This window comes from Saccostrea cucullata, unplaced genomic scaffold, assembly GCF_032062105.1.
Source record: "Saccostrea cucullata isolate Sc308-1 unplaced genomic scaffold, CSIRO_AGI_Scuc_v1 ctg60, whole genome shotgun sequence".
In the NCBI taxonomy this organism is placed as follows: domain Eukaryota; kingdom Metazoa; phylum Mollusca; class Bivalvia; order Ostreida; family Ostreidae; genus Saccostrea; species Saccostrea cuccullata.
This window is the reverse complement of record NW_026931414.1, coordinates 214,132-242,128: the sequence shown is the minus strand read 5'-3', so window position 1 is coordinate 242,128 and position 27,997 is coordinate 214,132. Positions and strand designations below refer to the sequence as shown.

The window sequence follows — 27,997 nt, the reverse complement described above, 5'->3', positions numbered from 1 at the left end:
ATGTTGTCGATTTGTATTTTTTTTTTCTCCAGATTAACATGTAATAAGCACAGAAAATTAATCTTTCTGATTAGTAACATGTGAAAACTTTTGATTTCAATAGAACAAATTTACCAACTCATCCTTTAAACAATAATGTATACCATTAAATATATATTATGTCTGCCATTTCTATAACAAATGTATACAAAACAGCAAGATTAATTTACATGGTAAGTAACCTAATTCATAATTTAGGCCACGTTTGATATATCTTTTCATAATTCATAATATATATAAAATTAAAGGTAATTTCTCTTTTTTTCCCCTTTGTTGTTATTGTTGAAAGAAATAAGGTATGAAAAAATGCATGAAAACTTCTTTAAATGAATAATTTTAAAACATTGACTATACAATTATGCAATGTTTGAAGGTATGCTGGAGTAAAAAAAATTCTCTTTTACACGTTGGCCAAAGCTGACTTCACAATAGATTGAATATTTCCCAATGTTCATCAATAAAGGTAACTAAAACAGTTAATTTGACTTGATTCAGCAGCATGTTGTTTGCAATGTTTAGGGGGAGGGGGAATTTGTCGTGTATACAGATGAAACAGCACTAAAGTTCATTATAAATAAAGCATACAACTTTGGAATTGAAGATTCTTATTACCAATATCATTCTACACCTATTTTCAGTTAAAGCAAGATAACCAAGCAAAAATATTTTGAAACCCATACCAGCTGTGTCTATTTTCTTTTAATAGCTACATTAAACAAACAGTGATGTTGACGATGTAAATAGAATGTTTGGTCAGCAAAATTAAAGGAAAACAAAACTACAAATATCACAAAATTTAGAACAAAATTACATTACAAACAGTATTACATTTAAAAAGAGAGAGGGGGCGGGGGACTGCATAAATAACAATTGTTGTTAAGCTGGGGCTGATAATGAATAAGAAAAATATTTTGCACATGAAATGCATCAAAGATTAATTGAAGTACATGTATAAACTGATTTTTTTCTAATTGGTTAAAAGTTAAATGAAATAATTTTTCTTTTTCATTTTGAAAGAAAAATGTAATTTTGTGATATTTTGTGGGCATCTCCTCTCCCTTGAACGAAAAATTGTGGTAGGGTTTAAACAAAAAAAAAATGGAGTTTAAAACATCGTACAAAGTAAATATACCAGCTTCTCTTTTTCATAGCACATGATGTACAAATATATTTTTAACAATATATAAATAACACACAATACGTAACTAGATTTTGACAAAGGAATTTCATAACATCATAGAACACATACAAAACATAACAAGGAGCACTGAACCGTGACTCTCTGCCAAGAATCACTGAACTGTGACTCTCTGCCAAGGAGCACTGAACTGTGACTCTCTGCCAAGGAGCACTGAACTGTGACTCTCTGCCAAGGAGCACTGAACTGTGACTCTCCAGCAGATTTCCCTCACTCTTTAAGTCAATTACTTTGGAAACAGCCATTTATTTTTAATTCTACATAAAGCCAAAGATTCATGTTTTTTGTTTGCATCTAAATTGTATGTCACATATTAATTTATATTTTTTTTCTAAATATATAAACTTAACAGTGTTTTTTATATGAGAAACTAATTGTACAAATCATGTCAAATATTCAGCTCTTTATGAACTAAAAAATATATAACCAGGAAAATTATTTCCTAATTTAAAGTATACATAATATATCCCATAAAATTATAGATGACTCCGCTGACAGGATGAAGCATTATATAACTTAGTCAATTGACAAGAATCACATGTGATGCATTTTTTCAGACAGGCAATGATCATATCTGGATTCAGTTGCACATTTATACATGTCTACCAATCCTCTACTTAATATTGGCATATTAGCCAGCTGAGACCCATCAGATAGGCATATTTTCTGCATTGACCCAATGTCAAGAAAATACACATTGTAGAACTGTCATCTTCTGTAGTACACCATCTTGTTTTTTTGTTTTTTTTTATTTTCCCTGTTCAATGAAGCATGATGACTGGTGACTGTTTGCAGTCTTGACTCTTATTTGGAACCCACAGATCCAATGTTCTGATAAATCTGTCTACTGTCCTCTGCTGGGGGCAGTCTGGAGAAAAAAATAATAGAAAGAACATGTCACTTTAAGGGAATACTTTTGATTTTAATTTTTAGCTTTTTTTTTTTGAATTTTGAAATTTTTAGAATAAACTCAATACTTCTTTTCACAAAAACAAAAATACAAATACAGTCTCAAACATAATCTTGGACTTTTGTTTAAGTCTTTTAAACCACTAAGACTGTGCTATACATTTTTGACCTCTAAGCTTAAGCTTACTTAGGTAGATCTTTCTCCTTCCTCTTTGTGGACTGTGATAGCTGTGGTACTGCCCCTTTAGTGCTGGCAGACAGAGACTTATTAGCTGACTCCAGGTTAGCTGTGTAGCGAATGTTGGTGTACTCTCTTCCCACGGATTGCTACAGTATATAATGTCAAAGGTATAGTTCTATTCTTAACGAGGCCGAGTCTAATTATTTTTTCTACCCTACGGATTTTGATAATTTTTTGTTAATTAATTTTTACTGTTATATTTATTGTTTTAAGATTAAAAAATCGAATGTTTACCACCCCAATTTCATAGGGGGATATCTCAAAAGTTGTCAAATTTTGCTATTGGAACCTATGGGAATTTGTTGGAAAAGCGCCAAATTATCACATTTTTTCCATATTTTTTGTATTTCTGACCTAGAGATTTCTTCTTCAGTTGAGTAGATGAAAGTTATAGTAAAAAGTCACCAAATTGTGAAATTTCGAAAAAGTTGACCATCTAGTTTGGTCTAGTCTTAATTACAAAGTTTATTTTTTTTTATGCCTAATACCTCTAAAATTGCCATATTGTGGTATAAATACATATCGGTGCAGATGAATTATCGGCGAAGATAATATTTTTGGTAAAAATAACAATAATTAAATGGCTAGTATGCTTCCTTTGATGTTCTGTTTACAGTTTTTAGTATAATATCTATGGACTTTTGCGAACATATAAGCGAGTCATGTGTCATTCTTCAGCGTCATGCACTGGTAACAAAATCGGAAAACAGTGACATCGTTAGAGCCATTTCAGCGTTTTTTCCAAATTATTGTCGTAAAATCACATTTTCAGACCAGTAGGCATGACAGGTAATGTTAATTTTATATTGAAATCACAATATTTGTGCAAGGTGTCCTGTCGCACTTTTGATTGCATGAAATTAAAAAGCAGCCCAAAAGTCATGTCATTCGAATTAGACTCGGCCTCGTTAATGATAACTTATGAGTAAATTTATGTAATATATGTAAAACTATATTAATAGAGAAAATAAGACTAAGCACATCAATACCATACGTATGAAATGTACTCTAAAGCCTATTCCATACCATATCTACCCATATGGGTATATTGGCTGATTAACAACATGTGGGTCTTAAAATTTTTTTTGGCCATTTATAGTCAATGAAATATAAAAGAAAAAGATTTTTGCATAAAATCCCAGTGTATACCTCCTCAGCCCGCTTTCGCTGCTGCTCTGTCTCCAGGTAGTGAAGTACTGCCATGTAGACAAACTTGTACTGCGCCTCTGTCTGCACCATACCTGATCTCTGAGATCTAACCATCTGTATCGTCTTCTGGATATCTATTTCACACTCCAGACCTAAAATGTCAAATAAACTCTTTTGTCAGGCTAAAAATGTATAACTATCAAGATTAAAAAAATTGTGTAAATAATTTTTCTTTCCATAACCACCCCATCCAATAATGCACAATCCCTTCTTTGATTCAAAAGAACTGAAATTTTCCAAACAATTTTAATTTGAAATCTTAGGGTATTATATATCTATAGACTCCAGATATATTACACCAACATGAGCACTATGTCTAAAACTTACCATACATCTTGATCTGGTTGAGTATTATGTCAATAACAATGAAAGTCCCCGTACGACCAATGCCAGCACTACAAACCAAACACAATATTTAGATCACAAATACAAAACCTACAGATCTTTCTAAAAAAATTGTATGTTCTTTAATTCATATGCAAGTTTAAAACATCTGAGAAAAAAATCTTGTTTTCACGGATTCTACCCCTAAACATTTTAAAAATACTATGTAAAAGGAACAATTCCTATCTTGAAAAAATTTTGTGTTTGTCCAGTCATGGTGATACATGTATATACAATATCAACTCTTATAAGGCTTTACCTGCAGTGAACCACAATAGGGCCAGCATCCTTGATCTTCTCCTGCTGGGCATTGACCACATTGAGGAAGTTGAGGACACAGCCAGGATCAGAGGGTACCCCATAATCAGGCCAGGTCAGGAAGTGGAACTGGTAAACTCGTCTCAAATCTTCCTTCTGTAATCAACACAAATACTTTAATTATAATTTAAACATCTTTCTGTAAGTATTCATTGTATGAGTTGTTTTAACATCTGAAGCTTGTTTAACATACAGCGTCGTGCCAAAAGTATTCGCGGAAAAATGGCGGCCGTCGTAAAACGTTCACGCTTCGCTTTTTTTCAAATTGTCCTAAATCATTATGCAATCGCTTTTTGTATTTTGACATCATCCCCGAAAACGCGCAAGGTCAAAGTTTACCGTGATGTCATGTTTGACTTCTGCTAAAGTTAGACTGCCGAATATTACGGACTGTAAACAAGATGGGTAGAAAATCAAAAGAACTGTCACTAGAGATCAAACAGCTGATTATAGATTTGAAAGAAAACGGAAATAAAGTAAGTGAGATCTCAAGAATTATGAAAATTCCTGAATCTACATGTAGATCAATTTTGAAAACGTTTCATCAGCGAAAAAGTTTGTAAAGAGCTCCTCGTTCGGGACGTCCCAGGAAAGTGTCAAAATGTGGAGAAGTAAGATTACTTCGTATGGTTAGGAAGTGTTTTGAAGGACATAACAACTGATTTTAATGATGGAAATTATTGTGAACCTATTAGTGAACGGACTTACATAATAACAAAATTTACAGAAGAGTAGTGAGAAAACGTATGGTTGCCAAAGAAGTAAATAGAAAGAAACGTTTAGCCTGGTGTTTACTCAATGAAGATGGACTGTTGAACAAAACTGGAAACCTATCACATTTAGTGATGAATCTCAAGTGGTTATAGGGCAAAATAATCGTGTGTATGTCTGGAGATCCGCCCAGGAATCGTACCGTCCAGAGTGCATGTATGCGATTTCAAAACCCAAAGTTTCCGTAATGATAAGGGGATGCATCAGCTGGTATGGTCCAGGGACTCTATGCAAGGTACAAGGTAACATTAATGCTGAGAAATATATAAATATCCTTGACAATCATCTGTGGCCTGTTATTGCCCGTCATTTCCCTGCAAACAACTACGTTTTTCAAGACGATAATGCGCCGGTACATAGAGCTCGTGTTGGAGAGGAATATAAACGTGCAAATAATATTCGGGGTATGGTGTGGCCGGCCCAGAGTCCGGACATTAATATCATTGAAAATCGTTGGCATAGAATTAAAAGACAGATCCAAAATCACGCCGGGGATATTACCACCCCTGATCAGCTGTTCAATGTTATTTTACACACTTGGCAGAATTTCACCATAGAATATATTCAAAACCTTTATAAATCCATCCCAAAACGCATCATGGCATGTATACGATCCAAGGGACATTTAACAAAGTACTAAAGGTAAGTATTTGTTTTGTTTTTGTTGTATTTGGGTGACTTTTATGTTGCAAGCGCGATAACTCTCAAATCGCCATTTTTCCGCGAATACTTAAAGCACGACGCTGTATGTTACAAATTAATGTGAATGTATCTAATAACAAGAGTGGAAATTACAATAACAGTCTTCCACAAAATAAATTAGATGATTTTCATTATCTATTTTGTAAAATATCGATCCATTCATGTCCTTCAAAAATCCTTAGCAGTTTCAAATATCATCTGCTTTCTTCCCTTTGTAGAACATTAGTGCTCTCCTCTTACCTTGCCATCTGCATTATTAATTTTCCAGACTTCCAGCTCCCTTATGATGTAATCTGTCTCATTCTTCTGGGAAATGAATTTGACGTAAATCTTGGAATCGTGAGTCTCAAACATTCTCTCTAGAACATCATCAGGGTCGTCAGGAGAAGGCCAGTATCTCACTGCTTTTACCTGTGCAAAAAATGTAACATTGTAAATTTTAGTGGTTTTTTAACATTCAGTAAATTATCTGGATAGTTATCCAATTAAGAATTCCCTATTAAGGATACTAAGGTCTTCATTTTCTCAGATACCAAATTGATTCTCAACCAAATACTTCGAAAAATGCATACAGGGGAATATATTTCATATTTCTTCTATTATGCAGATTATCTGTTGATCAGTTAGTGCAGATTTATCTATTATGCCAAAATAAGATTCATAGTAGACTAAATTTTTTAATGAATGATAGGAATTACATCAAATGGCAATCTACTCAAGAGAAATATTGGTTTTATACCTTTCCCCTTTCGACCTCTTTTGTTGTCATGACGATGACCCTCGTGTTCTCTTGCCAGATCATTCTCCAGAAATCTGCCACTGTTCCAGGGAGGCAACCCTGTGTCGCTATAAAACTCTTCTTATTGGGGTCCGCCGAGTCTTCATCCATCTAATAAACAGTACAGTAAGATAAGCTTAGTAGATCCAATTCTGAAAACATGTACCAATACAAGTTTCATAACCTACTATGCTCATTACTTCTCTCCCAAATTTTAGTGTGAATCACTGTTTATTTCCATCCAGAAATTACCAGATCAAAACAAAATGGTATAAATTGTTTTATTCTTTAACTCATTTTAGCCTTACTGTGATGAAGTTGGCATTAATGTAATCAGATCCTATGACATTTGGGTCTCCATCCTTTAAGACAACCCTTGTGTGATCAACTGAAAAAGAGAAGAATTTTTATTGAGTCAATTCATTCTACTATTAGACTGCTGCATCAGTGGTAAAATTTTCATGCTTTGATATTAAACTGGGTTTCAAAAGTTTCTATTATACACAAGTACAAGTTTTCCCAATAACCTTAACCCCCCCCCCCCAAGTCAAAAAGTGCTAAAAGGATATGTTTTTTATTTTCTTGGCAATATATTTTTAGCCAAATGCAAAATTCATCAAAATTTTAAGTCTGTCTGTAAGATTTTTATCCCCTTTATCATGACAAAGTCCGCCCCTTACATGGCAAGATGTTTTTGTATCTGTTTCTAGGTTTATTTTCTATCCTCTGCCCTTCCTTCCTGCTATATAAATGGCGCACTTCCATTTGTTGTAATTGCTGAAAAATCAAATCATGCTTACATTTTAAAGTTTGTGAAGGAAACATAAGGCTAATGAATGGATAAATATCAATAACTAATTATCGTTAATTCATTTGCATCTCAATACTATCTTCATTTGCTTTTAGAAAAAAAATCTTCCTGCATCATTAGTATTTCCCAAAATTATATGCAAATATTATACATAAATTGTGAAAATACTCCATTTTTCAAGATTTATATCAATTTGATATGCAAACCTCATAAAAAGAACAAGGATGCATGACTCAGAGTGTAAAATCATGTAAAAAGGCTAATATCAATAAAGTCTGCTACCTTTAAATCTTCATGAGTGACATAAACGATGGGTATTTTTTATAATTTAGAAGTGTCCATTTGTCGGTAATTCTGCTTTCCCTACCTCAAACTCATCCCAGAAGCCTCCTTTACTTTTATTGTTCGTACTGTCCTTTTCCTTCTCTAGCTGCCGGACTCGGTTTTCTAATCCTGATGCAGATATTCTTGTGGCATTGAAAGGCTAGGGTAGAAAAGAGATTCAGAGTTTTTTAAAAGATATTCACCTAAAATCTGATGTATTCCTTAGCTAAAAAGCCAAAAGGAAAATAAGTTTTACTACAATTGATAAAAAATGACATATCATTCATACAAAAAGATTTATGCCTGATTCTGATATATTGGTCATATACATGTAGGATATATTGTCTGGGAATACAAGACTCATACACAAGGTATCTATTCCTTTGCTATAATGACCAATGACACACTGCTATCGTCATTAGTCTGCTATTTGTCACACATTAAAAGTAATGAATTAATAATAAGAGGAGAAGAAAATGATTCTGTTGAAGATGTGTTTTACTTAGTGGATGCAGTGGCCCAATTTGTAGGCCATCTATCATTCACACTCCAGACAGTCATGTTTGGTCCCCAGAGTGGGCAATATTTTTTTTCCTTCAAGAAAAACCAAATCATACTCTATTTAACATTTAATTTTACACTTATTTACTTTATTTTTTTTAATGTTTGAAAAATTGAATTCTTATTGATATAAATTTTCTTGTACATACTCTGATCAATGACTAGTGGTACTAGTTCGTGTGAAGATGTGTTATTGATAAATTTGATTGAAAATTCACCTTCAGATTTTTGTCAAGACATGTAATAAAATTTTTTTTATCAGAATTTATATCTATCTACTCATGAATGTATTCTTTGAAAATGGGGTGTCCTTTAATTGTTTTGGAGAACTGAGGTTTGACCATCATCCAAAGGATCGTGTGGGTCTTAAGGAATCTTCCAGCAGAAAATTAAAGCAAGTTGTGCACTATATCTGTATAGTAGTGATGGGACATCGGTTAATTTTCATAATCGATCATCAGTTGGAATCGGTTACTGCTTCCGATGCGATTTTACCGATTATAATCGGATGTCATAGTTTTGTATATAAAAGCAGACTATAACAATGAATTCATATTATTCTTTGTCGCAGATATATAAACATGAAATATATTGTTTTCTTTGTTTTTTATCTTCTTTTCCACTTTCTATATAATGCACCTTTTGGTTCTTAATCACCTCTGCTTTGTGCTAGTTTGCTTTGTAACACACAAGTATGGTGAATGGTGTGATGCCTGTCCATATGAATCATAGACCAGGTACTGTTAGCATTAAAATAACCTGGAGATTCCAACTAATACTGTAAATCACTTTTAATTCGCGAGAACTTTATTTTGGCATAATTACGCGAGACGGTATGCTCGCGAGAATGAATAATAGATTTCCTTAAGATTATATAGAGCAATGACCACAATTCGTGAAAATTCTTGCTAATAATTTGTTGTCGCGATATCTACAGTAAATAAATTAGAAACCAAGAAAAAAGATGTTCCTGTATAATTTGTTGATAAATGATAATTAACACATAATATATTATATTAATTAGTATGTTTCCGATGATCGATTATGAAAAACAATAATCGATCATCGGAATTGGTAGCATTTTTTCGTCGACAATCGATGTTTTCTGATTATCGGTACAACACTACTGTATAGTATACGTATATTCACACTTCATATATCCTCTGTATACTACAACGTATGTAGAAAGTTAGGTACATGTATTACCAGTATATAAAGAGAGACAAGCTATCAAGGATGTTGATTAATACAATAGGATTTTCTATTGGTCATATTGGTTATAGCCACATTTTCTTATGTCTAAATGAATCACAGATAATCAGAGAAAACAAAATTGATCATTGACTTCTGAAAAGGAAATGACTGACTAGCACATGGAAAAGTTATACCACACAGCCAGTATAATTATACTGATATGAAACTGTCTTGACTTACTATATCTAGATAGGAATACTCAGGGTTTATTATATAAGCACTTGTAAGCAGGAAAACCATCACAAAATGATTCACTATCAACAAGTATTTCTTTTTCACACTTGAATTTACAAAATCCACGGGGAAAACAGGTCCTAAGTATTTAAAACTTAAATATGCTTTTTATACATGTACCATACTAACATTTTTATCATAAAACTCAGAAGTTTCATAGAGACAAGCCAAGACTTTCAGAATATAAAATGATGAACGGTTTTCCACATTTTAAAGAATATTTGAGATTTTAAGCCTAGCTATCAATTTTCTCATAATATCATAAAATCAATTTCTACAAAATATGGACTGAAATAGACCTCTATGTTCTGTAAAACCAGGACGACTAAATCTGACACTTAATGTGTTTCCTGATGAATGTTTAAAACATAGGTCCTCAAATAAAAGTCAACAAACTATCTTAAAACTATTCTCGTTCAAGGAATGGAATTATCTTTTAAATTAGAATGTGCATTGTGCACAATTGGTACTAAATTTTAAGCCAATTAATTTATAATCATGCAAAGTATCAAATTCCTGAATTTTACAAACCTTTGTCCTGTTTAGACACTTAACCAATATTTATTATTCTCATTCAGCTTTTAAATATGTTTATTTAAAGCATAATTGGCCAAATTGCTTGTCCATTTCTTTTCATAATTACCATTTTTAAGTGAACCACAGTTCCTAGTTTTTCCACCATGGGGTTCTTTTTGTAATGCTCCACGAGATCTGTCAGGCTTTTGAATTTCTCTCCACCACCGACATCATAAGTTTCATCCTTTTACACAAAAACAAAACATGATTTTAAAATAAAATAAAAATAAAAATTGCAATAACACACCTATTCAATGACAATCAATTACTGGTAATATTTACTGGGATATATGTAACTGTGTAAAACTGAAAAACTACATGTATACTGTAATTTTTCCATTCCCAACCATATTATTTGTCTTTCTAGTATTGAATTTATTCCATAAATGGAAAGTTATTACTTTGTAAATAAGGATTTTGACAGCATTTTTACAGAACTGATGCTCACTTTATCATGGAAGCAGATCATGACATGCGTCACTTTATCGTCTGTCCGCACCGACAAGACAAAATCCCCCGGTTTGCTCTGACTCTCCCTCACTAAGTAGCTACCGTTCTTTCCTTTCTCCATCAGCACCTTTTCTGCCTCTTTCCCAGATATATGACCATGGAACCATCTAAAATGAATGAAATCTGAATATTTATTTTCAAACAATGGACGAATTGCAAGAAACATATCATTTACAATCTCAAACATACTGACCTTAAACCCAAGTTGTCAACAAGCACAATATATGTATTTTAAAATGGCATGAAACTGACTCCATTTTTAGATCAACATCATTTTTATGAATGTACAAAATCCAGTAACATTAACATTCCCTGAATGGACTCGCTATTTCTTCCTGACCTTTCAGTGGTGGGGTCCTCTGAGTTGAGGGGATATTTGAGCTCTATGACCTCCCCATTTCTCTCTTTTAACTGTCCCTGATTCTCCATATAATACTGCACCAACTCTGCCAGGGTGGCAAACTTCTCACCCCCATACAGGTCGTAGAACTCCCCATTGTTCTGGATCTTAATGTGGGTAACCTCCGATTTCCTCCTGAATAAAATATAAGAAATCATGTATTTTGCATGTATATAGCAGTGAAATTGTTATTGATTTTTGATTCCTTTAATATATTTGCATTTAAAGTTCTTTTGGTGATTATGTAATTTAATATTTTTAGAACATTCCTATAACCCTGTGCGTATTTCAGCCTTCTCCTTACAAATAAAATGCCATAAAATGATAAAATATGGAGATCAAGATCTTATTTCAATTCCATTAAACAGCTATGTCACAGAAGATATTAACTATTCCAGCTAACCAAACTAACCAAAACACTCATATGTTCAACCATTTGTTCTGTCTATCAGCTAATCTAAAATATAACCTTATTCTTATAGTCTAGCACTGCACTTTGTCCCTTCTCTTGTAAATGGTCAAAAACAAAAACATTCAGATTGTTGACCTTTCAGACAAGACTGTGACCTCTTTATAAGTCTGGTATGAGCATTATGCTGGTGACTGTCTGTCTATCATTTTCTTTAACATGTTTTATTGATAACAGGGCAGGGGGTCTTCAAAAGATTAAATTCTTCACAATTTTTTTTTGAATACATATAAATGTTTAATGAAGGATAACAGAAATCTTTTGTTAATAGACACTGAAAAATTTCTTTCATCATTAACAGATATTCACCACATGGATCTTACAGGTGCATTTGTTATATTAAAGGGCTGTGGGATTCACATAATGTACTGTATACTGGGACCCCCTCCCCCCCTTTTCACCACTATTGCACTCAAAGCAAGTGGGTGAATTCAAATCTTCTTGGATTAAAAGTGTTTCATGTCTGGAAGAGTTTTAAAATGACCAATATATGTTTATAAGTGTGATGAGAAAATAATCTCAAAACCAGGGACTAAAATAATATTTTTTCATACATATAAGTTTCATATAAAGAATATGCTTATTGCACTAGAGTTAAAGAGGAAGTATGGTAATCAATTTCACATAGTTATTCTCAAGTGAAATTGTAAATTTAACTGGTCAAAATGTTGTTCAAATCTTGGTGAGATGACCCTCTAAGTACTGATTTTCTGACATTACTTGGAATATTTCCAAACAATTTTTTTTTAGCCTACACGAGTTTTTGCACAAGGAAGTAAGAAAACTCAAGTCTCCTCTTTGCAGAACATTCTCCCCTCCAGTGTAATGGCCTGTCTTTTTATTGCTGAAGGCAAACACAGTTATCTCAAACACCTATACATCAAATACAAGGTGGACTGTATTACTTATATAAACCTTGATATAAACCTTGCTATTAAGTTTATCCTTGATATCCTGCACACTAAAAAATCACCATGTTGACATTATCAAGTTTAGACAGTATGATTTCTCTATGAAGCAGAAAAAGGATAAATGTTGGTATCTGGCTTTACATGTACCCTGATAAACATTATTAGGTCATATTGTATCTACGATTTAAAATTTGATGATTTCCCAGAAACGTCACTAGATAAATTATGCATTTATGCGTCAAATAAAACACTTCAGATATTAACACAGAGACAGAAGAAATCTCTGGTGAGACTGCAGCTCTACTGGTTTGCACCTATAAATTTGCTCCTGGGCTTATATGATATTGACTAAATTAGGATTTTGCCTGCCAAAAAAAATTGTTTCCAGTTACAGAGACAATCTGATAAACTCTTTTTTTCATCCTAAGTTAACAGTTCTTAATAGAGGTGCATATAATTTAACAATAAATGTCTATCAACAAGGAAATTGCAGTGCCTAATTTTAGGACACATTATACATCCACTGAAGACTCTAATATTCTTATCTCTTCCTAAGTACTTCTGTAAGGTGTCTAGTTTGTGACTGATACAGACCCCCTAAACATTGAACTAACAACACTGCCAAAAGGAAACAAATCTAATGGAGCTCTTCACACTACAGGATACAACCTAACAGTGACTGTTCAATGCTTGTCATGGGATGTTTCACTTACCAACAATTTAGACAAGACATTCACAATGTTGGACATATGTTACAATTACTAAAACATTTAACATCCTAATGAAAACATTGTCTAAATGAGGTAATGAGAAATTTTTACTTTAAGCTTGGATGCTAACATGGAAAGAAAAACTATGAATGACCTGACTCTAAACCAGCAATACTGATAGAAAGCATCAGTCTAGGAAGACAAACTTCTATTTGAATTACAACTAATCACAGCATGCCTGTGTCCTTAACTAAATTTACATCATCATTTATATCATGTTTCATTTTAGCTTAAGGTGGCTCATTACATCCACAGTTTATTTTAGATTTCAATACAGCAAAACTTATAATGTAGATGTCAAATATCCGGATGGGGGTATTGATATCATAAATATTTTTTAAAGAATTTTTTAGTTTTTGTCTAATTTTAGTTAAATATTTCATTTCAAGTTTATTATCAATAGAATTTCAGAACTTTCAGTGTCAAATGATGGGCATCTTCTTAAGACAAGTACACACAGTGAAAATACCTCATAATACCTTATAATAATTTTATTAGAAAAAATAATTTTCTCAAAAAAACAATTAATGTCATTATCTTTTTAATCTATGCATAAAACATTAATAAAATGAGTTCTGAAGAGACAAGGAATGTATTTCAATGAATTACATGTGTCAAATTGAATGAAGAATGTTTAAACGAAATGAAAAATCCAATTTTAAAAATTTTTGGTATAAAAAGTCCACTTTCAAGAGTTATCTTTCCTAATTACCCAAGACTCAAAACGCTAAGGAACGTTTGACATTACATCTAAAATTCAGAGCAAAGCTTTATACATTTAAATCAATAAAGCAAATATATAAATTAACACCAACACAGTAAATAGTGCAAGTAAATAACTTTTTAATTTCAACAAGGTTGTAGATTTTAACTCGAATTTCCTCTATACAAACATGTCATTGATTGATAGAGCTCACTGCATGTATCGCTATGAAATTGACATTACTTGTTTGGCGAAGATTTGACTGTTGTTTTTCTTTTGTTTCTGCTTAAAAGCAATTCTTTTTGGTTTAGGCATAATGAATCCGTTACTTTGTTTTCACTGTTTATAACACCGCATGTTTCATCTATTTTTAAAGCGTTTTAAAGGTCAGGGTCATATTATAGAGGTACTTGTACAACTCGTCCCCAGAGGAAACCAGTCGACGCAATGGAGGTTTATTTTTTTGTGTAGTACATCATCAAAAAGTGGTGTAATGACTAATGAGCCTCCTTAAATAATGAAGATACTTTACCCACATAATTATGGGCACTTTTGTTAGCATGATGAAAATTCAGCAAAAATTACAAAGTACTGTATAGCAGGTTTTTTTAAGTGGGGTTCTAATTTTGGCCTATTTTGACGTTTTGATGATAGCCCGCTAAAATTTTAATCCTTAAAATAGTCAGTACTCTTCTAATGTCCATCTGCAAAGAGCTAAAACCCTGCGTCTGCTAAAATAAATTACGCCAAAATTATTGGCATACCTTTCAGCAGACAAAACGCCAAATTTTACGGGTGTTGCTAAAACGCGGAACGGAAAATGGAACGGAAAGCGGAACGGAACGGAAAGCGGAAAATTAATGTCAAGCAAATAACCTAGATTTGATATAAATCACACATAAAAATCAATATTCATGATATAACAGGCACCTCGAATGAAAAGTCATCGTAAAATACGATGTATTCATGAATCTGATGCACCCCTCAGAACTGGCACATGTACATGCGATGGTCAATAAATATAGTCTAAGAGATATGGACAGTACTAACTAGACTCAAATCCAGAGTATCCATCTCAAGGTTTCGTTCAAATTAATCTTTTTAAAAGAAAGTTCATTCATAAACGAAAAATATGAAATAGGCGGAAGGAAAACAAAACTACTAGTGTGTACATACATGTATCTGTAAAGACAAAAAAGCATGCACCCGTTTTGACATTCAGATTACCGGTATGCATGCAGTGGCGTATCCCGGAATCTTGAAAGGGGGTGGGGTCGGGATAGGTGCCCTCAGCAACACAAAAATTTATTCAATAATTTTCATGTATATTTTGGTCACCAAAAATAGGTGGTGGGGGGTAGGGGTCTTGGGCCTCTTGGCCACTTTAAATCCACCAATGACATGATATCACTGCTTATTAAGAAATTAAAATAGGAATATAAGAAAAAAGTTCTTGCAAAGGAATTTAATATGCCTGTTCAAGTGTTTACTTTAGGTGCAACTTTCAGATATGCGCGGAAAAATAGGGAAACTCAATATGTTTTACGGGGTCATTCATACCCATCCCCCTACTTCCAAACCCACGTTAACTTCATTGGCTGTACAGATGATACATAAATTTTGCCACAGTTAAGATTAATGACTCTTATCTATATATCCAGGATTTTAATAGATAGAAAGCAGATCTATTTTGTATAAAATTTTATTTAAGTTTACACTCGAGGTGTTTATCCGAGCTTGCCGGAAAGGGATACTCTAACAGTAATCTTAAGATACTTTTTTAGCTTGTTATTTTCCGCTTGTCCAGATCTTTAATTTTCAGGTACTAGTAAATTGATTGTTTCTTCGCCGACACCCCGTTTCGAAAGCGATGCTGCGTTACTGCTATACTTAACATGACTATATCACCTTGTATTTATTAATTAGGGATTAAATATGCATAAGTTTACCGTTTCTGATAAAATTTGTGTATTTTGAATGATTTAATCTGAAATTATATTTTCCGTTTTCCGTTCCGTTCCGCTTTCCGTTCCGTTTTCCGTTCCGCGTTTTAGCAACACCCAAATTTTACACCCACCAAGAAAATCCGCTATACGGTAATATTCTTTTTTTTTGAATCTTTAACCTACATAGATAACAGGAAGTTACAAGGACTAGTAAAATAATATATATACAGTTAAACTTGTCTAATCTGGTATGCTGCCTAATCAGTCAATTTCTTTGGAACCAGTGGTGTCCAGATTAAACAGGTTTTACTGTACATTAAAGACCACACCATAGTTAAACAGTTATATTCCCTTTTCAGATTCTTACCTTACAGAGAGCGTGAAGTCACTAGGACTACTAGTGCTGTGTCTGGCCAGAAAGCTACCATCATAACCACGCTCCTTTAATAATTCCTCAGCCTTCACACCCGAAATGTGGGGATGAAACCATCTACAATGTCAACACACAGAAAATTAACACTGGTAGATCAACTTCAAAATAGATTTTTTTTTTTCAAAATATGTTTATCTTAACTAAACAATTTCTCCTGACAAGTTTCATTTAAATATGATTTTAATTACACTGGTGGGTAATTTGTAAGTATAATGATTTAAAAAAAAAATTATTCATATTTACAGACTGCATGTTTGCACATTAACATTTAGGTACAAACATTTACCCATACAGTGGATCTATGATTTAACAGGCATAAATGCAGAGCAAGTATGTCATATGTTACAGTCAATCAAGACAATGTCTTCTTTAAAACATATTGACATACATAGAGTACTTTACATGTATGCATTCCATGACCTATTTTATATCAAACTGTATCTATCAAAAATAGTTTAATTATAACAAATAGTTAAATACAAACACTGTACTTTTAAAGTATTCAATTTTATAAAACTCAAATTTTAAAAACCTTGGACCTCATGTAACAGATTAAATATTTATTAATAAAGTTAAACTTGAAATTTAATTTTGCATCTTTGCAAGGAAGGAAATGAAAAATTAAAATTTTGTTATGCTGAATGTATTTCTTGGTTCTCACCTTCTCTGTATAGGAAGAGCATCTTCCTTTGTACTACCTTTCTTCATTATTCAAAACATTCAAGAGACCTTTAGAAATTCTACTTCTCCTTCAATAGGCCATAATAATTTAGAACCTTCATACACTCAAGAAACCTTCATTCATTTATACAATCAAGCACAAGGAAACGAAAAAATTTGTTCCAGCACTTATACAATTCCTTCCTAGTTATTGAGGAATTAACTCCTCTGCTGCTGAAATCAGATCTTGAGCAGTGATTATAGCTCCCATGTACCAGTAGTAATTAACCTTTGTCCACTCACTGTTTCCTTGTTTTCCGAAAAGAAAAAAATCTGTATGTTGAAATAGCAATACAGAAAGCAAAATATGTAATGATAAGGTAGAATTCCCTGCCAATTAAGGTTTCAATCACAAAAACCTTGCTATAGCAAACTGATTAATAAGCATCCGTTAAATTAAATCATAGAGGCAAGATATCCCCAGCGGCTTAAATCCTCAGTACCATATAAGTACCTCCAGGTATACCAGATAATGCTATAAATTTTGCCTCACTAAATTACGAAAACTGGTTAATTGTCTTGGAAACATATATCCACCATCATGGTTAGCACACAATAAGAATGACTTGTCCAGATAAGTACATGTAATACACAATTCACCTGATCCTTAACTTCCTTTTGGGCAAGAATTTCACATAGTGGTACACACCTCACCAATGAATTCAAACCTATACTTCATCTAGTATACACCACAGTGTATTAATAAAACAGATCGCTTTCTGTGTAAAACAAAGACTGTAAGAAATATTTGATCAATCATCTAGAAAAACAAAACATTAACTCATGTTCAACGAGCTAATTTAAAAAATGTGGAGAAAAACTTATTTCTGCACTACAGGAAAGTCACTGCATCAAAATGACTATTTTTTCTTCTTACATACACAAATAAACCCCAAATAATTTCCTTGTGATGAGCGATTTTTTTTTCTAAACACAGAATAAGCGAAGGGTACAGGACTATTAATCACGTAAAACTGTACAATCACTTGTTGCTCAACACAATACATCTATAGTCTCCTCTTGAATAACGATGAGTTTACCACAGATATAGAAACTGTATAGGTCCAGAACAATTTAACACGGAAGTTAAAACTACAAACTACTTATCCATTTGGAAGTCAACCCCGATCATTCTATAATCAATAAAACCGTGTCAGGCAATATACCTGTGTGCAGTTTTCTTATCTATTTTTCTGAATGCAAATAAATTTGAAGCATAAAGAATGGAGGAGTTTTAAATCCCAGCTGTCTGACTTACTATATAAATGATTTGTTTTAATGCCTGGTCTATATATATGTAAAGACAAATGCAACTACAAGGAAAATGTAACATTACATAATTTTCAGTTTTAAAATTTTTTTAATTTTTGATAGATAGATAAAGTAATGAATTACAATAAAGTAATAAATAAAATTTCTTCCTAAAATAAAATCAATATTTCTTTGAATCAACACCCATAAAAGGTTAATTCAGCTTACATGTATTATAGGTGCTAGAGCATCACCTTTTTAAGAAACCGGGGCTTTAATACAAGTACTGACGTTATATAACAAAAGAACAGCTAGCGAAAATTTTAACAAGAGGCCCAGGGGCCACAGTGCTCACCTGAGCACATTGGGCTTGAATTTAACACCACCCTCCCCCCCGGCATTCATCATTTGAACAAACTAGAATCTACACTACCTGAGGATGATTCCATATAAATATCACTAATCATAGCTTTGAAGTACTTGAAAAGAAGATTTTAAAAGGTTTCCCTATATATCCTTTTGTAAAACTTGGGTCAGCCATTTTGGCCCCACCCTAGCCCCGGGGGTCATGATTTGAACAAACTTGAATCTACACTACCTGAGGATGATTCCACTTGAGTTTCATCTTTCCTGGCCCAGTGGTTCTGGAGAAGAATATTCTTAAAGATATTTCCTATATATTCCTATGTAAAACTTGGGTCAGCCATTTTGGCCCCACCCTAGCCCCGGGGGTCATTTTTTGAACAAACTTGAATCTACACTACCTGAGGATGATTCCACATGAGTTCCATCTTTCCTGGCCCAGTGGTTCTTGAGAAAAGGATTTTTAAAGATTTTTCCTATATATTCCTATGTAAAACTTGGGTCGGCCATTTTGGCCCCACCCTAGCCCCGGGGGTCATGATTTGAACAAACTTGAATCTACACTACCTGAGGATGATTCCACATGAGTTTCGTCTTTCCTGGCCCAGTGGTTCTTGAGAAGAAGATTTTTAAAGATTTTTCCTATATATTCCTATGTAAAACTTGGGTCGGCCATTTTGGCCCCACCCTAGCCCCGGGGGTCATGATTTGAACAAACTTGAATCTACACTACCTGAGGATGTCATCTCTCTTGGCCCAGTGGTTCTTGAGAAGAAGATTTTTTAAAAATGCCATTTATTTTTCACTAATTCATAATTATCTCCCCTTGGAAGCGGGCGTGGCCCTTCATTTTAACAAACTTAAATCCCCTTCACCTAAGGATACTTTGTGGCAAGTTTGGTTGAAATTGGCCCAGTGGTTCTTGAGAAGAAGATGAAAATGTGAAAAGTTTACGCTGACGCCGCCGACGACAGACAACGGACAAATTTTGATCAGAAAAGCTCACTTGAGCCTTCGGCTCAGGTGAGCTAAAAAGTCTACATTTATAAATGTAATTCAAAGATACATTAAGAGCTATTAAATTTGTACACTGTCCAAAAATTTTATTTAGTTTTGTAGGCAGCCAATAATATTTCTTCTTTCACTTTCAGCAATGTTCAGGCCTAGAAAAAAAATATGTTTGTTTCCGCTTTCCCGACCGACCCTAATTTATAGTGCCGACTCTAAATATTTTTTTAATGCTTTTGTCCCATGATGTGCAAGATTTCAACCAGGGAATTATAGCCTCCAACTTTGCAAGCTTTTCAAGACAGAAAGAAGTTTGGGTCACCTTTCTATTATAAGTTATGTCACAGTAATGCTTGAAAACACCATTTCTTTTATCATTAATGTTACTTCTATACACGTTTTGATTAAAGAAGAAAAAAAAAATTTTTCAAAAAAAAAAAATATTGCCTACCTACCTACCCTATATTTTTTCAGCCTGAAAGCGGAAACATATTTTTTTTCTAGGCCTCAGTAAATGATCTGCATAATTATCGTACATCTAAGGATTTCTTTTAAAGAGATCATAATTGTCAAAACCTTTAGTAAGTTGCTGGAAATTAAACAACTGAATGCCTTTAGAATGCCCTTTGTTTAAAATAACCTGTAAAAAGACATACTTTTACATGAATGACCTGGTGACCCAAAAACGGAAGATTTCTCCAGGTACATATGTACATTATTTAGCAACAAAAAATTGTGACACATTTTTTTTCATTATCTGGAAATCTAACCAAATTAATGGACATAGATATATATATTAAGTAAAAAACAAATAAAATGTTTGATTTAATTTGATATAAATACTACATGCAGCAAGACTTTTTCCCCTTCTCCCATTAACAGAAAGCATATTGCAATACAAGGATCCCACGTGGCACCTTATGTTCCTTCCTTCTTAAATCTTACATTTAATGAATATATAACATGTAAGACTGATATGCAAATGTGCTCAGAATATCTTACATGTACATGCAGTTACACCATGTTCATGCAAGTTGGTATACAGTGGTGTTCAAGAAGAAAACTGTTGTGACTGCAGAACAGATCAGAATAAAATGCAAGAAAGACAACTAGTATACTGTGAGCAGTCCTCAACATTCCTTTGTATCGATTGCAGACAGAAAGAATTTCTAAAGTTGTATAAGGCAAGCAGTGAAAAATACATAGATTGATAAGCAGTTTAAGAAACAGATCTAGCTCTCTTCTCATTGGTGGACTTGCCTTCTCTGCTGACCAATCAATTTAGAGATTCTTTCCGTCTCGGCTCCTTTTGGAGGCAGAGGAACGCTTCTCCTCTCAGACATAATCGTTAAGCCCTAACGAATTACTGAGACATAACAATAATTGGTAGGAGCATCTGAAGTAGGGAAAACTTATCTCTCATTCATCACCCTGAAGTTATCCTGAAGACCTAAAATGTACATATACAGGCAATTAATAAATACAGGATATGGTTTTATAAATGTGTACAACAGAACATAGTCTATACAATACAAATTAGCTGGGCACATAATGAGTCATTACTTTTATTTTGGTTCACATCAGCTGTTTTACGTCAAGGCCAAGTCTACACTAAATTCATGTAGTAAATTTGCAACATGGTTTCATATTTAATGTTATTAAAATAAAACACACAAAGATTCATTTTAAAAGGTGGCTATCGATAAAAATTTATAAATCATAGCAAATCTTCCCTATTTGGCAAATTTAAATTTATATCCTTAGTACAAACATACATTTGTACTCTTATACTTAACTATATTATTCCGAATTATTTGACAAATTTACAAAACCCTTGCACAAACAAGATTTGATAGCTACACAAGGATACATATATACAACGTGAAGTACTTGTCTATTTGTTGGCGTATCTGACAACATGTGACAGGAATTTTATGGTACTGAAATCTACAGCTTCAACTAGCTACCACTTCATAAATTTGTCTCCATGTATAATTGAAGCTCTCCATTGGATGAGGGATAACACTACAAGATCTGTCACATACTTCAGATCAGGCAATCGTATCTCACCACTTATCTTTAGGAGTGTGTACTGATTTATACAGATACATGTACATGTTTGTCAATGTACTCACAAAGTATGCTTTTGTTACAAAGGTTCCTAAATCTCTACATTTGCTATACATATTATATACATTGTATAATTGAAAATGTAATACTGTATATGTATATACATGTACTATTCTAGCAGCTTTTAAAATATGCCTATAACCTAAAAAAAAATTGAAATTGTTGTCATTAGACAAAAGTACATGTATGTACATGCATCTAGTTTTCTTTCCATTCATGTACTTTAATTATTACTCTATTTAGTTTATATGCACATAATGTCTAAAGAATCTCAGATTTCCGGACTGATGAAATCTACTAAGAATTATGATTTTAACAAAGAACCACTATTCTTTCTGAATAAAAGAAAATTCATTTGCCAAAGAGTAAGACCTATACATAATATTGATTGCAATCTAGACTGCTACAAAGCCTCTATACAGAAATTATAAAAGAGGTAAAAATAAAATACACATTTCACTGTAAAATGCATCATTTCTTTTTTTCCCTGACCTACTTTACAAATGAGTTGACCTTCAAACAGTAATCCATCACTTCAAACACAAAGGGTTTGCATGCACTCGAGTGTCACCCCAGTAAAGATCACAAGTTTTCATTTACCTCAAATTTCCTCATGTATAGTTAGAATACAAAGCCATTCACTACATGTGGGGCATTATGTAATCATTTCTCCCGAGGACCAGGAAGTTCTGACAACTCCTTACATGTATGTGTTTATTACAGTACCACATCCATACAAATAAAGATACGCTATGTCTAAGGAGCTAGTAAATTAAACAAGCAACAAGTTTCTTCATATCATGTACATGTATATTTGTTCTACTTAGTTCATTTTCCTACAAACAATGTTGAGTCAAATATCACAATCTAAATATTTTACTTTCTGAAGTTTATTTTAAATTTGACTTTTATCATATTATTGATCTTCATTAATCCTAATTATAGCAATAGTGTCATAAAAGTGCATGTACCTTTTATAAAAGGATTTATATTAATGTCAAGAAAATTTGACTCTAAGTCCGATATTTACAAACCAAAAAATGGATAATAATTATAAGCCTCAAACTGTACGTTCTGGGGTGATTGAAAAGTGTAGTTTTTCTAAGCTTTTGCAAATCATATATTTTTCCTCTTTCAACATGTTCAGTGATATTATTCTGATATCAACCTTGACTTTGACCATATTGGAATTAATCATGATAACAAAATTAAGACAGCTGAGGTATTAACATTTGTCATAATCAGATTTTCTATACCAAATTTCATTCTTGGGAGGAAAACATAAGCACAAGTATTATATGTTATTTTTACACCCACCCCACCCTTTATGAAAATTAATTATGTAACAATACAGTACTTTGTTATTAGACTAAATCATAAATAAAAATTAGAATATACTTATATAACAATTCTTACTTTTTAAATTATTTCCTTGGTAACTGAAATACTACAGATGCCTCGAAACTGTACACCTTTACATTGTAATCTTGTCAAATAAAACAAAGAAAATATAAGAAATATATGACCCCAAATCTTGTCACTTCCTGTTTGATTCAGTTCTTTATATTGTTTGTTTTTTCCTTAAAGAAATAAATTACATATTAAATAAGGAAGTTAAGCCAGATTGAAGACTTTATCAAGAATAAATGTGAACTCCCAAAATAATAACACCTAGTGAACTATATTATTTCTGTATCTCAACTTGTAAACAGTTGGAAGCCTCACATATCAAATGCAAATTTTCATCATTAAAAATTGGAGAAAGTGCAAAATGTTTACAGAGAGAAATGGACTAGAATGAATCAACATTCTGGGCAAATTTACTTTAAAGGTTGGCTTAGAAACACGTACATGTATTTAACAGTTGAATCACTAAGTGCAGTCAAATTTTTCTTCAGACATAAAAATGTTATTTAACAGTACAATTAAAGTTCTGGAAGAGAACCCTATCTTCACTCATAAATCTGTCACTATTTTCAATCTAATGCAATTTAATGCAATGGAAACAGACAAGTAGATGCTAAGGCCATAATAAAAATATTCCTAGATTCTCATCCCCGCCCGCCCCGATTTTATACCCCCGCCTCAATTTTTTTTATTTCTGTTTTTCTTCGTCTTAATTCTGATCGGGATCGATATTCATATACCATTCTACTTTCGTTTTAAATCCCGCGAAAGTCGGGTTTTCGGGTCGACATGATTTTGACAACTGAAAAGATAGTAATTGCTGTAATACATGCGTATATATATTAAACAAGGGTCATGGGTTGAAAAAGATTGGTGATGATGTGAAGTAAGAGATAATTGAACCTTTACTATGACTTTTATTTGGGTATTGTAGATGAAATTACACCGACTGATCAGGTCAATAAGAAATCTGCAAAATTGAAAAAATAAAAAATATAAAATAAAAGCCGCCCACCCGCCCCGATTTTTAAAAAAATTCGGATGAGAATCTAGCAATTTATTTATTATGGCCTAAAATGCACATTTTTACCTTCAGTGAGTTCTTGGTATGTGCCTAAACATTATTTTGCTATAGAAGTTTTGAATACAAAGTAATTCCAGAAAACATCTTATACTTATATTAAGTCTTCCTATTTCAAAAGTAATTGCAATATTTCATTAAATTATTGTGTGTTCTGCCTAAAATGCATTTTCAAAAAGTCTCTTTTTGTCATCTCAGCTCAGCTCCACATTCATGAAAATGCACAGGTAGAATTTTTTATTTGGTCTCCCTAGTGAACTAGCTTTTCTAGTGATGCAGTAGAGTCTCCCTCTATTTCTGAATATATCAGGCAAGTTAAGCAATGAAAAGCCTGTTTAATTCTTGGATGGGTGACCGCTTCACATTACAAAATTTGTCGCAGCGTAGTGGCTACCCACTTCAGGAAGTCTTGGAGCTAGGACTTTGTGTCCATTTACAGACTGTGTCTGTGGACAGCAGGGGTTGCCGTGACTGAAGAGGTTCCAGGCCTACTTCAGGAAGCTCTAAGGCTAGGCATTGATTGCCAGTACCGAAGAGGTCCAGATCATAGAGAACTAATGCTAAGCTTCAGGTCAAAGCTTCCCTGGGGGGGGGGGTGTAGTGGACAGTAAATAGGGAAATTATACTGCCTCACTGTCTAGTGATACAGTAGCTGTAGAACTGTACCTCTCTGCTTGAGAAAATTCGAACAGGTAAAGCAGAGACTTACAGATCCAAGCATTATTAAAACCTTCAATTTACGCCACCATTTTTTGGGGGGTCGCTACTTTAGGCATTATTTCTTGTAGTTTAAGCTTTCTCTGGCTTTTAGAATTGTATCATATAATTAATCAAAAGTTTAACTCTTATTTTGAATACTTTATTTACCTTTAAACGGTCCGAAACAGCCCTGTATAAAGTTTTGTAATGTCGGTGTAATTATAGAGTCCCATTTCAAAATCCGTAACCACAAACGGCCTTCTGTTAGAGTTATAACACATGTGAAAGGTAAGTAAGTTATCAGGAATTGGAGTTAAATGTATAATTAATTATTAAATATTATTTTTAAAGCTGGGGAAAGTAGAAAATACAAGAAATTATACCTAAAGTTGCGACAAAAATTGGCGGTGTAAATCGAAGGTTTTTACAAAGTTTGGATCTGTAGCTCTCAGCTTTACCTGTTCCAAATTTTCTGAAGCAGAGAGCTACAGTTCTGCAGCAAGTGATACGATAGTGTCTCCCTCTATCTCAGGCAAGTTGAGCAATGGAGAGTCTGTTTAACCCTTGGATGGGTGACTGCAGTATGATATTCCAAAATAGAATATAAATTTACAATGCCAAAAATTTCAATATTTAACTATTTTTAAGTACACACAAATATACTTGTCAAAATTTCTAACGCCCCACTTTTATTTTTTGAAAATTGAAGAAACAGTTATGATAATATTAAAGTCCTTAAAAACATCGTCTGCTATATGTACCCTTTCATGTCTGCGATTGAAAAAAATCGAATTCAATTAGAAATTATTCAGCCGTGACCGTTTTTGTTGAAAAGCGTGAAGTACGAGTTCGAAATGGTTTTCGGGTGTGTTTTTCAAAACGGTTTTTTCCACGTGTTCTCTGTCTCAAGATCATCTTAAAAAGCAGTTAAAGTTTGGGAGAAAATGCGACGCATGTCTGCACAAGAATGCGCAAGAGCAGTTGGCATGGTCCAAGCCGGGAGCAGTTCACGGGAGGTGTGTTTCTTTTCGCTTTGTACAATTTTTTTCTTCCAACATTTAAAAACTAATAAAAAAAAAAGCTAAATAAATTGATTAAAACTTTTCAGGTTCCTAGAACTTTCAACCGAGACCATAAAACCATACTTAGGCTCGTCTGGAAATTCAATCAAACCGGAAGTACAGATGATCTACCCCGGAGACCGAAACGTCGAGTGACGACACGCCAACAGGACAATTACATTAGGGTTTCGCATCTTAGGAACAGACACCGTACAGCACGCACAACGGCGCGTCAAACAATGGGAACGCATGGCAGACCTCTGAGTGACTAAACTGTGCGCAATAGACTAAGGGAGGATGGATTGCGTGCCAGGAGACCATATGTAGGCTTAGTTTTGTCGGACAGGCACAGGCAGCTCCGTTTGGCTTGGCAAGGCGCCACATCAGATTTACAAGGGCAGACTGAGGCCGTGTACTCTTTACGGACGAGTCCAGGTTCAACTTGCGACGATCTGACGGACGAAGCCGAGTGTATCGAAGAAGGGGTGAGCGGTACACTGACGCCTGTGTGAGGGAAAAAGGGCAGTTTGGTGGTGGATCGATAATGGTATGGGTGGGTGTGTCGTTACACACGAAAACCAGAATACTTCCCATCCGAGGAAACCTGAATGCTGCTCGGTATCAGACCGACATCCTTCAGCCGGAAGCAATTCCTCACATCAGAGCCAATAGAGGAATGATGCTGATGAAGGACAACGCCACTCCCCACACTGCCAGAACTACACAACAGATGCTGCAGGGACATAACATCCGTTTACTCGACTGGCCCCCATGTAGTCCGGATCTCAATCCTATTGAACAAGTGTGGGACGAGCTAGACAGAAGGATAAGACAGTTTCCCCAGCAGCAGAATTTGGCGGTACTGGAGAGGGATCTTGTTAACACATGGAAAAACCTCCCTCAAAGATTTCTGCACAATTATGTGAACTCTATGAGAAGCAGATGTCTTGCTGTCATTCGTGCAAATGGGGGACATACTCGGTACTGAATGTTGAGAATTTTGAATTGCAGGGTACCTATACCGGAACTTAATTTTTATCAAGCATAACAATAAATTTTGATGGAATAAAATGAAAATAATTTGTTTATTTATTTTTCCTTCATCTTACATAAAGGTTAAGTCAACATAATTGCGTTTAAAGGTAATGCTTTTAAAAATATCGTCTGCGGCGTTAGAAATTTTGACTAGTATACTTTAAATGCAAACACTTTTGACTGTATCTCTAAATTCTGAATTGTTAGACCTTTGAATTTATATCAAACCGAATGTAAATGTTCATTTTGCATCCTACAGGAACCTATCTTGGTTACTATGGGCAATCTTTATGGGACCAATTAAATAGGAAATGCATGCAACTTTATTAAAAAGGTTAAAAAAATTATTTATTAAATTATTACAAAAAGAATTTACATCAAATAATGACCAATACTTTTTTCTCAAATTATAGGCCTGCCACCTATGACATGTGCGAATAGATGAGTGGTACGATTATGTAATGTTCATCAACCACTCTTTCCATTGAGATTAATAAGTACGTTTCTGAAAGGCAACACACACCTAACTGGAAATGCATTTCAAACCACCTGTGGAAAACACTGCTTGACAGACCCTACAGAGATCGGGATCACTCAACAACATTCTGCCATAACCCGTGCAGCATATATCAATAAAACCTACATTATACCACAACAAAATGTACCCTGCTTACCGTCTTGATGTCATATTCTGTCCAAATTGGACCTGAGTTAAATTTCTTCATTCATCTAGGTTTACTACCGGAAGTACATTTGTTTTTCGGCCTCGTTTCCATATTGTGAAATTGGAG

At 33.7% G+C, this 27,997-nt stretch overlaps 1 protein-coding gene across 6 annotated transcripts; it reads right to left on the bottom strand.

Annotated features, from left to right (window-relative positions):
• Positions 1-33: 33 nt before the first annotated feature.
• On the bottom strand, positions 34-27,992 carry LOC134232557 (tyrosine-protein phosphatase non-receptor type 11-like). Of its 6 annotated transcripts, none has more exons than XM_062714544.1 (16): positions 27,881-27,992; positions 21,054-21,243; positions 16,386-16,508; positions 11,160-11,354; positions 10,758-10,926; positions 10,377-10,493; positions 7,728-7,844; positions 7,230-7,326; positions 6,858-6,937; positions 6,511-6,660; positions 6,012-6,182; positions 4,240-4,394; positions 3,924-3,991; positions 3,537-3,688; positions 2,334-2,473; positions 34-2,105 (listed from the first exon to the last, which is right to left on the bottom strand). In XM_062714544.1, exons 2-16 carry the CDS (start codon positions 21,134-21,136, stop codon positions 2,042-2,044), a joined length of 1,881 nt encoding a protein of 626 aa, XP_062570528.1. In that variant the 5' UTR covers positions 21,137-21,243; positions 27,881-27,992; the 3' UTR covers positions 34-2,041. The 6 variants fall into 6 exon arrangements, with proteins under 6 accessions (XP_062570528.1, XP_062570530.1, XP_062570527.1 ...); XM_062714546.1 differs by lacking the exon at positions 27,881-27,992 and adding an exon at positions 23,340-23,477; XM_062714543.1 differs by lacking the exon at positions 27,881-27,992 and adding an exon at positions 22,524-22,673.
• Between the last annotated feature and the right edge of the window lie 5 nt (positions 27,993-27,997).